The 13531-nt window shown below is 53.7% G+C and overlaps 1 protein-coding gene across 1 annotated transcript; it reads right to left on the reverse strand.

Annotated features, from left to right (window-relative positions):
* Positions 1-10227: 10227 nt before the first annotated feature.
* LOC120676298 lies at positions 10228-12729 on the reverse strand. Its single transcript, XM_039957532.1, has 2 exons — positions 11842-12729; positions 10228-10596 (listed from the first exon to the last, which is right to left on the reverse strand). Exon 1 carries the CDS (start codon positions 12469-12471, stop codon positions 11851-11853), a length of 621 nt encoding a protein of 206 aa, XP_039813466.1. The 5' UTR covers positions 12472-12729; the 3' UTR covers positions 10228-10596; positions 11842-11850.
* Between the last annotated feature and the right edge of the window lie 802 nt (positions 12730-13531).

Consider the following 13531-nt stretch of genomic DNA (forward strand, 5'->3'; position numbering starts at 1 on the left):
TAGCTCTCAACGATATCTACAACTTTGTAGGTTTGAGTTTTTTCATTTGAAGTCATTAAGATGGTTAAATAATTGATTTAAACTTTTGACAGCATATTAAGCACTTTACCTCTATCGGATAATTTCTAACTTGACATGTTTGTCATGGTTCTACAAATTAAGTTCTATAAAATGTTTGATATATGAAATAATATGGACTAAATATAATAATAGTTCGATAAGAGATACAATGATAAATCGAACTATATCATCATCGATCATTGAGTACGGAATATAATGCAACACTCTATGTATTATTAATTATAGCTTTAACTTGTGAGTTGGTCCATACTAATAGCGTGGCTAGTTTTGCTACGTTTTGTTTTTTTATTATAAATACTTTGTTGTAGCAGGCTATTTTGTTTGTTCCCCTGGAGTTTGTTCTTCAACCACTATACATCACTAAGTCTTATTATACATATTTTCACATTGCCTATCAAATTACGTGCATATACATTATATCTATTTTGTACAAATCAACTCCGAAGTTACATGTGCATATGTACAACCGTTTTGCCACCACCACCTGTATGGAGACTTCTCTACTACCGTTGTGCCGAATTTCTTACGGTCCCTGACGTTGTTGGAAGCCCATATACAGATAAGCATATAAAACAATCAATAATTGTGTTATTCTTTTGCATCCATATATTATGTTGTTTTGACTCCATCATCATGCCCCATCATTTTACTTCCATCTATCAGGATCAACCTGTTTTGATCCCCATTAGACGTGCCATACGACATAATCTTGATTGGGTGGGAAAGTCTGACGAATTTTTGTATTCGACATGGACTCTATAATTATATTCTAATTTTTTAATTCTTTAATTATGAAATTAGATATTTTTCAATTGTATATGATATGGCCTCTTGAGTCAGTTTAGATCATTAGTTCTTCGTAAAATACAATGGTGTAAATTCTTCTCCTTTTTAGATTAATGTATAAGTTTCTAGACCCTCTCGACGAACGTGGTGTCTCTTTTTTTTTCTATAACAACACTTGCTTATTAATATAATATATATCTAGAGTGGTGGGACCATGGAGGCACCTTGAGCGATGATCTTGGCTAGCCAAACCAAGCAGTGCAATCGATAAGCGCTGCGCTGACCAAAGGAGATACAATGAAAAGAAGGCCATACGATGGAGAACAACAAAGTACCCATTTCATCTAAACCACTTAATTACTAGTATAAAACTTACACATTTGTATCTTTTTCAAACTGTTATCATATTTTAATATCTTAATCTTTCAAAAAAATACTTGATCTAGTTTATAGCTATAATTAATAATACATAGAGTGTTGCATTATATTCCGTACTCAATGATGATATAGTTTGATTTCTTATTGTATCTATTATCGAACTATTATTATTTAGTCCATATTATTTCATATATCAAACATTATATAGAACTTAGTTTGTAGAACTATGATAAACATGTCAAGTTAGAGATGATCCGATAGAGGTAAAGTGCTTAATATGCTGTCAAAAATTTAAATCAATTATTTAACCATCTTAATGACTTCAAATGAAAAAATTCAAAACTACAAAGTTGTAGATATCGTTGAGAGCTACAATTTTCGTATAAAAATCATCTCCATCCGAGTTCGTATGAAAAATATATAATTTTTCTAAAGTCAGACCTTGTCACGCCAGCGGGGGTGGCGTGACAAGGCTGTACTGTCACGCCGGTGGGAGTGGCGTGACAAGGTTGACACGTGGAATATGAGCTGGCAGACCCCTTCCAAGCGCTCCGAAGCGTGCCAACGTGGCACGTCTTGTCACGCCACGCAGACCGGCGCGACCAAAAGAGTTAGATCTGCAAATATATGTCCGGGTGGGTTATTTTTAAAATAAAATTGAAAAATAGGTTAAAAAAAATTCCCGCCGGCAGGCTCCACAAGCAGGCAAGGCGGTAAAAAAAATTCCCGCCGGCAGGCTCCACAAGCAGGCAAGGCGGTGCAGCACCGCAACGAAAGCGGGAGCTGCAAATCGACAGCCCGCGCCAGTTTTCCTCTCCCGGGCACGTGTCACCCACGGAGCGTTCGGTCGCTCTCGAGCCTCCCTCTCCGGGGTGCATAGTAAGTAGAGTATTAATCGCTGAAGTTAAAGAATGGGGGCCTAGGCACCGTTGACCGCTGACGCGCTGCATGATGTCTGCGCAGCTGAAGTGCTGAACTCTCTCGCTCGCTTACCACCACTCCGCTTGGTCAGCGCCGGGCGGCTTGGTGCTGCCGGTGCTCCGGTCGCGAACCCGCTGCCGCGCGACCTCTGCATTTGACCCTGGCCAACCGTTCCGTGCCGAGCGCCCCCCGAGCCATGGGAAATTCAGGATCGTTGAGCCATCGACGGCTTCGTCGGGGTATTGTACAAGCGGCGCCGAACGCCTACTACTGCCTTGCACCCTTGCCGCTTCACGACCCGGGTTTGCAAAGGAGGCGGAGCTTTTGTGCGCTAACACATGGGGGCACAATCGCACAGTCTCTCACAGCTCAAAAAGGCGTGGCATTATCGGGGGCAGGGTGCTTAAGGAAAAGTCATTGACAACTTATGCTCCGCGTCGCTTCTCTGCTTTCGGTGTGGAGTGGAGCGCGAATATGCCGGTGGTCTCATGGGGGCAGCATGCGAGGACCGGAGGAGGGAGGAGACCGACGGGACGGGAGGGACGTGGTGGGGAATCGAATCGATCCCCATGGCCTCGTTCCACACCACATGCACACGAGCGCCCTCCTCTCTCTCTCTCTCTACATGGGCTGGATGGGCCATGAGAAATCGCCGAAAAAGGAAGGGCTCTCAGCCCAGCCCACACGCACTATACGGTTCGGCTTGGTGACCTCCTCCTCCTTCCCGAGCTTGTGCCAATCAAACACTTAGGCCCGACTTCCATCCTTCCAGCAGACTGCTGTGCTTACTCAGATAATGGCCCGGAAATTCAATACTTGGGCCTAAACATAACTTTTGCATGCATATGGTACAGCAAAAAAAATTCCAATTCCCCCCTCATCAATATATAGTGTGCCCATTGGCATTCGTTCGCTTTGTTTTCTCGATTTACATTACTTTTCTTTGGCGTCGCGTTTGCCCCCTTATCTTCATCATCGTTTTCTGACGCCGTGTGTAGGACGATGGGAAGGATATTTTCGAAGCAATGCGAGGTTCCTCTGACAGAAACTTTTTTTTTTTTTGCTGAAGCGGCCTCTGACAGAAACTGTTGCCTTCCATAGTTCACGACGACGATCTGCCAAGCGACGAGGGCACCACGCCACGCAGTAAGCAGTCCGCTGATAAGAACCCAACGAGCATGGCACAGTAAAATAACAGCATCTCTTGGACTGCTATCTTGGGTGTCAAAACCTTGAAACAATGGCCTTGTTTGGGCACGCTAGGAAACTAGCGCGCACGAATCCCGAAAAAAGAATCTCGCATGCATGAAGCACTAAATGAAGTCTATTTGCAAAACCTTTTTAGGGATGGGTGTAACTTTTCGCGACGAATCTAATGACGGTAATTAATCGATGATTTGCTACAGTGATGCTACAGTAACCATCCTCTAATCGCGCGGTCAAAGGCCTCATTAGATTCTTTAGGGTCACTAGCGCGGGGGTTCTGGAATTGGTTTTGTAAACTGGCTTTATTTAACACCGTAATTAACGGTCAAAGTGGCACTATTTACTAGCGCTAGAATCCTAGCGCGCATCCAAACAAGGCCAATAATGTACTGGATGGACATGCCGGTGAGTGCTATAACACACTAACCCACAGCTGCTGTTTAATGTTTATTAGAATTGTGCTTGGACGGCGACTGATGATACTATCAGAGAGAGAGAGAGAGAGAGACGTGGTGGTGGTCTGATCTGATGAGGATTACGTACGCTAATTAGCGGCACTGTCATGTCAAATCCATCGTTAGCTACGAACTGGTGGCAGCAGGTAACCGTAGGCTCCGCTCCATCACCGAGTCCCGACCCAGTCGTTGCTGCTGCTCTCCGAGATCGGTGGTTGGGCGCCCCACTTTTACCCTGGAAGAAGCAGTTGAGCCCTCCAGCTTTTCGCCAAAAGGCGGCCCGTCCGAGCACATGAGCTCCATCCAACTCGGCCGCCGGACGGAGAATTGAATCGACGCCAAAAGTTCCGTCGAGGGAGGGAGGGAGACGTCGAGACGAGACGACCTAGCAGCTGCCTAGCTTGCTGCGATGGAGAGCTAGCTCGTGCGCCGTGGAGGCATCGCCATGATGGTGCCTGTGGTCCACGGCTCTTCTGCGCGCCTATATAAAGATGGGTTTGGCCCACGCCGAGGCGAGATCAACACAGCTTTTGGCGGGGCCCGGCCCACCCACACGCCATCTTCTGTTCCGCGCTCCCTATCCCCTCACGAAGCGCACGGAAATCACTTGCGCTCACACACCACACATGCGTGCACACGAGCTGCAAGCTTTTTGAGTTGGCAATGGCCTCTAAACTAAAGCAAGCCCCGGCCCTCCCTCTCAAGATCTCTTGGGAGTTGGCAATGGCCGTGGCCGGCCGGCCGGCCAGCTAGTCAATTAGGTCGACACCTTCACGTTCCGGTACATGTCGCTGCAGGCACGAGCTATGGCAGGCTAGGCCGAGTCGTATGGTATGTCAGTACAACTAAAGCCTAAAGGGCTCCTACAGAGCAGTTCGGTTAGCGCATATCTATCTGAAAAAAGGGTTCCCGGGACACATGCACACATGCAGGCGCCCAATCAATTCTTTTTTTTTAACCAGCTTGCATTGGCACTTGCTTAAAGGCCCCTTTCTATTAATCTGCATATCAAGCTACCGCTCCATGCATCCACTTGCCTCCTTTGCAAAACCGGACAGCGCGGCTTATCTATGGAGCAAGCTAATAACTCGTGCCACCATCATGGACTGGCCTCCTAATTCCTAACTAGTTAACTAACTTCGCGATGATTTTCCTCATGTTAATTAACATCAGGAAAATGCTGAAATAGTAAGCCTTGTTGCATTGGTCACCGCTGGTCGGTCGGTCGAGGTTCCCTTGTCAGTTAGCAATCGATCTATTAGTGTAGGCCAATCACAAGTGAAAATAAAACGCAAGAAAAGAAGAAGAAGAAGAAAACAAACTAAATGAGCTGAAAAGCTCCCCCCTTTCATCTACAGAAGATAGACGTATGTACTAAAGGTACTCGTAGCTTTGTGATTGGCCAACAGGTGACTTAGTAACGGCCAAAGTATATACCGGGCAATCATCATTCCCGGCGAACTCCGGAGCAATGATCGCGCAAAGGTTTCTCGCATTCCGGCCGGTTACAGGGGGCGATCGAGCCGAGGCCGCCGCGGCGCGCGCCCGGCCCTGCCTGTCGACGGCGTCGTGCTGCCTACGGCGGCCCGGGCTTCTCTTCTCTTTTTTTTTTCAGAAGGCGCGGGGCTACTGATTGTGCGCCCCGCTACTCCGCTAGGGCAGCAAAGCGAGCTTCCAAATCCAATAGTAAATCTATCGAGTAGATTTGCTCTCCTTGGGGAATGAAACTGAAGGATTGATAAATAACAAACTAGATAGCCGGGTGCGTGTGTGTGGGGATGGTTGAGGGGTCGATCGATAATCATGCAGCGGTCGGCAATCCCCGGCAAAAGCAATTTCCATTCCGGGCCTCGCAACAACTTGCGTTTTATATATTCTTGCATGTGTATCCATACTCTAATGCTAAACCATACTGCCACTATACTGTTGTGGCTAGCTAGTAGCAGCTAGTGAGTAGAGATTGTCGGTACCCCAGGACTGGGGTACCCCCTCTTGCTGTGACTAGGCAAGAGCCTTTGTAGTCATCCTTGACTACAACCAAACAGCCGGACCCCTGCAGTCCGAAGTCCTGTCCTCCCGACAAAGGTCCGGACCTGTTCCACGGCCGGGGAAGGTCTGGGAACGCCACGTGTCCCAGGAAAAACAGGCGCTCAAGCGCAAGCAGCCAGGGCTCCGGACCTCCCAAGGAATCCGGACCCCCGCGGGGTCCCGGACCCCTCATAGGGTCCTGGATAGCAACCGGACCCCTCTCCAAGGGAAAGTTTGGACGCCCCGCCTCAGGGTGGTCCGGGGCCGACACGTGTATGAGGCCCTTGGTCTCCATATTGAGGCCCTTGGTCTCCATATTGAGGTCCACCTACCTTCGCATTTATTGCGGTAGGTGGACGTCCACTTTGATATAGTGGAAGCCGAGGCGTTTGACTGACCAGGGGGCACTATTGATCGCGTATTACCAAGGCAGTGGAGCCGATGGCGCCGCCCATGCCGCGTCTGCCAGTCTGCCGTAACAGTCGGATACGACGGCTCGGCTTCACCCATTATGACGCTACATAATAGCCTCAGCAGGCCACGCCGCAAGCTACGCTACTCCAACGGGCGCCTCGCTGACGGGACAAGAGAAGACCCCCTGTGTCAGAAGAGCAGCAGTACGCATATCGAAGGAAAGATTCGCTACCACTGTAGCCACAGTCACGTTGGGCCCACCTGTCGGGGCATCAACGTTCTATGTATCCGCCCCCCCTTTGATCTATAAAAGGGGAGAGCGCCGTTAGAAAACCTCAGGCTGGGTGAGAGCCAAGACCAGCAGAGGATAGATTCATTCACACAACCAAGACAATACATCTCCCAGTGGACGTAGGGTATTACGCTCCGGCGGCCCGAACCACTCTAAATCGTGTGTTCCTGAGTCCCAATCTCAGCGTAGATCTAGCCCCATCGCCTAGTACTTCCCCGAGTACTCCCTCACTGGGAATAGGCGGGTGCGCTCCGCCACCCGGCTGTGGGTACCCCTGAAAATCCCCGCGACATTTTGGCGCCGTCCGTGGGGAAGACAGGCGTTGGCTGGATCTTCAGGCCTCTGGGCTGCGTTCTCCCTCTGCAACGGCAAACTTGAAGATGAAGGAAGGCACACTCACTCCGCATGCTATGGCACCGGCGCTCCGACGACCTCGGTGCGGCGGCGCACGGCAGCGGCGTCTGCTGTGTGTCGCCACCGCGACACCTCAGAGCCGGCGTAGCAGCATGCAGCGGAGGCGCCGCTGCGCGCCGCCGCTCCTACGTCGACTCAAGGTTTTCTCTCAAGCAACGGCCACGCCCCCTCTGCGATGGCATGACGTCGGCTCAAGGCTTTCTCTCAACTTGGAGCCTTGAGCCGACAGCCATCCCGGAGGAAGTTGACTGAGACCTCCTGCCGCAGCAGCACCGGAGATCCACCTCAGCGTTGCTCGGTGCTGCTGCAGGCAGGACCCCGCCACCTCGCGCGGGGGCCCTTGGCGCTAGCACCAAGGACAAGCCGGCGAACGACCGCACTTCTCCGTGCGTCGCACCGGTCCATCTGCTGCGCAAGGGTTCTGGTTTCCATCGGCAACGGCGACGGCAGGGGGAGGGGGCCTCTTCCATTCAAGGCCAAAGAATTTGTCTCATGCCATGTAAGCATGTGACAGCTCTTAGGCAAGGAGGGGCCCCCCGAGCTCCCGAGGTGATCCTGGATGATGCGGTTCAGGCACGTCCAAGGTGCCTTCACCTCCGAAGAACACGCTGTATAGCATGCAGCCGTAGGTTACTCCTAAGAAAGGAATAAGAGAATTTCTCCTTTGTAATAGCGTGGTGTCTATGTGTGTGTCCAGAGCGGTTAAGGTCCGACCTTGTAAACCCGGCCTCTGGCCCTATCACACAAACAGGCAAAAGCGGTCCGGAGCGGTGGAGGTCCGACCTCGTAATCCCGACCTCTGATGTATACCGTGATAACCACAATGATAAAGGAGATTTTCTTTCTTGACCTTATCTAGGCTCCACCCCGGTTACATTCATTCATTCTGGATGGCTGTTTTTTCGGTTGACCATTTCTTCCTCAACAGAGTCTTTACCATTGTTGCTAACAATCCAAGTTGAGTTGCTGGCTTGTGGTCAGGTGAAGACACCCCTTCTAGCTGGAAGGCAGTCCGGACCCCTAGGGACCTGCTCTGGAGAAGTGGTATTTGTATCCTGGGGTAGAGAAGCTCCGCGTGGCTTAGCCTGGTAATGTACCCTAAGTTTACGTACTTCACTACCCTGTTACAAGTACTCTAGTATCCAGGACTGCTGACTTTAGAGGTCCCGGGCTCTCTTCTAGTATAAGGCTTGGTTTCTTTGCACCTTACTATGAGGTCCGGTAACATGCTTCATCGGATTGTCAGCAACGGCCGCTCGCCACGGTCGCTCCAAGTCCACTCCGGTGGCCCGCTCCGGCGGAGACCGCTCGCCCCGGTCGCTCCAAGTCCACTCCGGTGGCCCGCTCCGGCGGAGACCGCTCGCCCCGGTCGCTCCAAGTCCACTCCGGTGGCCCGCTCCGGCGGAGACCGCTCGCCCCGGTCGCTCCAAGTCCACTCCGGTGGCCCGCTCCGGCGGAGACCGCTCGCCCCGGTCGCTCCAAGTCCACTCCGGTGGCCCGCTCCGGCGGAGACCGCTCGCCCCGGTCGCTCCAAGTCCACTCCGGTGGCCCGCTCCGGCGGAGACCGCTCGCCACGGTCGCTCCAAGTCCACTCCGGTGGCCCGCTCCGGCGGAGACCGCTCGCCCCGGTCGCTCCAAGTCCACTCCGGTGGCCCGCTCCGGCGGAGACCGCTCGCCACGGTCGCTCCAAGTCCACTCCGGTGGCCCGCTCCGGCGGAGACCGCTCGCCCCGGTCGCTCCAAGTCCACTCCGGTGGCCCGCTCCGGCGGAGACCGCTCGCCCCGGTCGCTCCAAGTCCACTCCGGTGGCCCGCTCCGGCGGAGACCGCTCGCCACGGTCGACAAAAGCCGGGTCCGGGAAGTAGCGCTACCCCCTGAGCGATCCGAAGTCCGTGTAGCCGCTTAGCTTGGTTCTGTACCCTAAGCCTACACCTTCGTCGCCCCGTGGAGAGCACTCTAGTACCTAAACCAGGCAACAAGCATACCGGCCTCAAGGGTCCGGGATGCCCACTCTCTCCAAGAGCACACCAACGCAATCAAGTTGCGTAGGAACACATCACGGTGGTGGCCCCACCCGCGGGTTCGGACCTCTCCCGAGGTGGGGCCGGGGGCCACTGTCGGTACCCCAGGACTGGGGTACCCCCTCTTGCTGTGACTAGGCAAGAGCCTTTGTAGTCATCCTTGACTACAACCAAACAGCCGGACCCCTGCAGTCCGAAGTCCTGTCCTCCCGACAAAGGTCCGGACCTGTTCCACGGCCGGGGAAGGTCTGGGAACGCCACGTGTCCCAGGAAAAACAGGCGCTCAAGCGCAAGCAGCCAGGGCTCCGGACCTCCCAAGGAATCCGGACCCCCGCGGGGTCCCGGACCCCTCATAGGGTCCTGGATAGCAACCGGACCCCTCTCCAAGGGAAAGTTTGGACGCCCCGCCTCAGGGTGGTCCGGGGCCGACACGTGTATGAGGCCCTTGGTCTCCATATTGAGGCCCTTGGTCTCCATATTGAGGTCCACCTACCTTCGCATTTATTGCGGTAGGTGGACGTCCACTTTGATATAGTGGAAGCCGAGGCGTTTGACTGACCAGGGGCACTATTGATCGCGTATTACCAAGGCAGTGGAGCCGATGGCGCCGCCCATGCCGCGTCTGCCAGTCTGCCGTAACAGTCGGATACGACGGCTCGGCTTCACCCATTATGACGCTACATAATAGCCTCAGCAGGCCACGCCGCAAGCTACGCTACTCCAACGGGCGCCTCGCTGACGGGACAAGAGAAGACCCCCTGTGTCAGAAGAGCAGCAGTACGCATATCGAAGGAAAGATTCGCTACCACTATAGCCACAGTCACGTTGGGCCCACCTGTCGGGGCATCAACGTTCTATGTATCCGCCCCCCCTTTGATCTATAAAAGGGGAGAGCGCCGTTAGAAAACCTCAGGCTGGGTGAGAGCCAAGACCAGCAGAGGATAGATTCATTCACACAACCAAGACAATACATCTCCCAGTGGACGTAGGGTATTACGCTCCGGCGGCCCGAACCACTCTAAATCGTGTGTTCCTGAGTCCCAATCTCAGCGTAGATCTAGCCCCATCGCCTAGTACTTTCCCGAGTACTCCCTCACTGGGAATAGGCGGGTGCGCTCCGCCACCCGGCTGTGGGTACCCCTGAAAATCCCCGCGACAGAGATGATTCAAAACCATATATAGGCTAGTATACTACCACTACACTATTGCTTGTAACTAATCCATCAGCAGTGTTTTTAAAAAAGGGCTGATATGATGCTCAACTAAAAGAAAGCTAAATAAAGGAAGAGAGTAATTCTGGTGCATTGTTGGTTTCTCACTTTCTCTTGCCATACCCGTGTGATATATCCGTTCCTAGGAGGCTAGGACCGTCCACGCGTACCTCGCTGATTCGCTGGAGGAACAGACCAAATGCCCTCCAGAGTTCAGATAAGGGTGGCGACTTGAGTGGTCTTGGGACGTCTGATTGAGAGAAAGACGGGGACGAAACGCATTGAACGTGCGTGCCCATCTTTACGTCAAATCCATACTCCACTCCATTGCTCCTCCGAGGACGAAACTTTACTTTGCCACTTTCTTTTTCAATTCCTCCCAAGTGAAAACTGAAAAGAGCATCGGCACTAGCTCTCAGCGCTGCAGATATAGCCAACCAACAAGGCAAAAAACAAACCATAAACCCCCCCTACGGAGATGGACGAAATCATTAAAGCCAAAGCGAAGCTCCTAACGCATCAATGCGATTGGGCCCCCGGGCAGGGCCAAGCCAAGAGGATTTGGATGCATATATGCATCGATCATTTCAGCTCCATTAAAGCGTCGTCACAGCCGGGGCGCGCGAGAGGTGTTTATCCTTAATCCCCGGCCTAATAGCGTCGTTTAATCCTCTCCTCAGCTGGTTGCTCCGACGACGGTTGTGGGGTGATGCGCGTCAATGGCGCCACAGCACTGCACGGCGCCCGGGGGCCGGCCTCTAAAGCTGCTGGAGCTCCGTCCATCCATGCCGCCCTGGACTCGCTCTCGCTGGTAGTGGAGGAGGTCGGATGCATGGGGCCTTGCCGGCAATGATTGGTCTACTCATTGAGTGCTAGCGCCTCTCAGAACTTTCGCATGCTCATCATGGATGGATGGCCAGGACAACATGCACGCACAGGCGCAGCAGCAGCAGCTGCAGCTCTGCATCTCTCTCTCTCTCTCTCTCTCTCTCTCTCTCTCTCTCTCTCTCTCTCTCTCTCTCTCTCCCCCTCTCCCTCTCTCTCTCTCTCCCCTCCTGCATGCTGCGGTCTTGCAGCACAAAATGGAGTGTAGGCCGCTGCACGGAATTCTAAAATTTTCTGGAGGAATTTACAAGTCGGGGCGCGCCAGTATCAAGGTTACTGCTCAACAAATAGAATTTGGAGCTCCTAGTGTGGGCAATCGAGCATGGGGTGTTGAGCAGAAAGGGAGGGGAGAAGATCCATCCATTGATGCCATTTACTAGTAACCACTCTCTTACCTTTTGCTAGAGATTTACTCACACAACCAACTCGGAATCAATACTAGTGTTGATACTGTACACTTCATCACCTAATCATGTACTGTAAAGAGAAGGAGCATAGCAAAAATTGTATCTTTTTTCTTCACAAAGACATGATTCACCTTGTAAAGGAGGTGAGCAGGGGAGATGAGGGCGATGATGGTGGCGCTCTAAAGGAGACGCGGGCCGGGGCAAAAAATAAAGGCCAGAGGGAAGGCAAAGCAGGAGGAATTAACAAAAGAGAAAGCCAAGAGAACTACCACTACTACTCCCGTAGCGACGAAAACCAAAAGAAATGGAGAGAAGAAGGAAAAAAAAGGGGGGAACAAGACACCTTGCTTGATTACAAGTCATCCTCGGTGATGCTCTCCAGGTGCGGCCGCCACACGGCGACGCGCCCCCGCCGCCGGTCCCTCGCCGTGGACGCCTTCTCCTTCATGATCTCCGACAGGTACCTCTCGTTGGCCAGCAGCCGCTCCTTCTCGCCCTCCGCGGCGCCGCCCGCTGCTGGCCCCGCCGCGGACGCGGACGCGGCGCTGCGGGCGGGCGCTCCCTCCCGCGCGGTGGCGTGGTCCTTCCTCCTCCTCCGCCTCCTGGCCGCCGCGGCCGCGGAGTCATGGGCATGGGCAGCGGGCGCCGCGCTCTTCTCGGGACCCGGCGCCGGCGCCTTCTCGGTTCCCGGGGCTGCCATGACCGGCATGAGGAAGTAGATCTTGCCCTTCTGCAGCTCGGCATTGGGCGGCAGGATGACCGGCTTCTGCACGACGATGCCGCCGCCGCCGTCGGCCGGGCACGTGGACGGCGGCTTCCGGAGGACGTGCTTGGGGTACGCCTTCATGATCTCCCCGGCCAGCACGGGGCCCCCGCTGATCTCCTCCACCCGGCCGTTGGAGTGCACGATCCGCACCACGTCCAGCGCCCCGCACGGCAGGATGCACGCGATGCAGCACTTGATGGTCTCCATCGATGATCGATGCCCCCCGACGGACCTCGCCGATCCTTCCTTCCCTGGCCTATCCCTCTCACCTCCGGGCGGCCGCGTGCTAGCTCATATGGCGGCGGCAAGGGGGTCGAGCTGGGCGATGCGCGCACGAGCGAGCTGAGAGAGAGCGAGCTCCCGAGGCGAGGCTGGCCTGGGTCCTTTCGGTGCGGGTATGTCCGAGCTGCTCGCTTTTATATAGCGGCACCTTGCTAGGATACTAGCCGAGCTAGCTGGAGAAGGGGGATGCGCCGGGACACGGGGTATTTGTACCGGCCACGGGCGGAAGAGGGAACTGGTTCGATCTTGTTCTCTCTCGTGTCTCGTGAGATCAGTTCACAGCACAGCCGCCGCGGCTGCTGCTCAACAATGCAGTAGGCCAGTAGCTCGATCTCTTTTTCCTACTGTTTCCACTGCCCAGTCTCTCGATCTCTTGTTGGTAGTTTCACTCATTCAAACGTGGCGTGGATGATGGGAGATGTACACAAAGAGGCGGTAGTCTTGTGCAAGGGAAGGGACCGACTAGTAGCGCCTCGTTCGGTTGGCTGGTGGCTGGGCTGGTGGCTAGTTTATTGTGAGAAAAAAATACTGCTGCCTGGCTGGCTGGTGGCTGAGCTGATTTGAAGTGAGATGAAAGCACTGTTGGTGGCTGGCTGGATCAGCAAGCCGAACAAGGCTTAGGATTGTAGGAACTGTGAATTCAATCCGGCTCCTGTTCACTCTGTTTTGCCTTTCATGCACCTTATCCCTTGGCTGGCCCGCCGGCCCTGCCAGTAGTGGAGGTGTGGAACCCCCGGCCCTAAATCATTGCCACTCCTCCCCAACCCCAACCTTGTACTTGGGTCATCTAGGTCGAGCGAGGTAGGGGACTGGGCGCCTGGCTCCCATGGGCGCGTCATGTGCGCCGGGACGTCGCCGGATCCTCTGCAAAACCGGAGCCTGGAGCGCGCCTTGCTGCGGACCTGCGCTGCAGCCGGGAGGGAGGAATCGCAGGGAGCAGCGGTAACAGAGACATATGATGTGTTGGCTGGCTCGTGCCGTCGCT

Source organism: Panicum virgatum, chromosome 5N, assembly GCF_016808335.1.
Source record: "Panicum virgatum strain AP13 chromosome 5N, P.virgatum_v5, whole genome shotgun sequence".
Taxonomy (NCBI): domain Eukaryota; kingdom Viridiplantae; phylum Streptophyta; class Magnoliopsida; order Poales; family Poaceae; genus Panicum; species Panicum virgatum.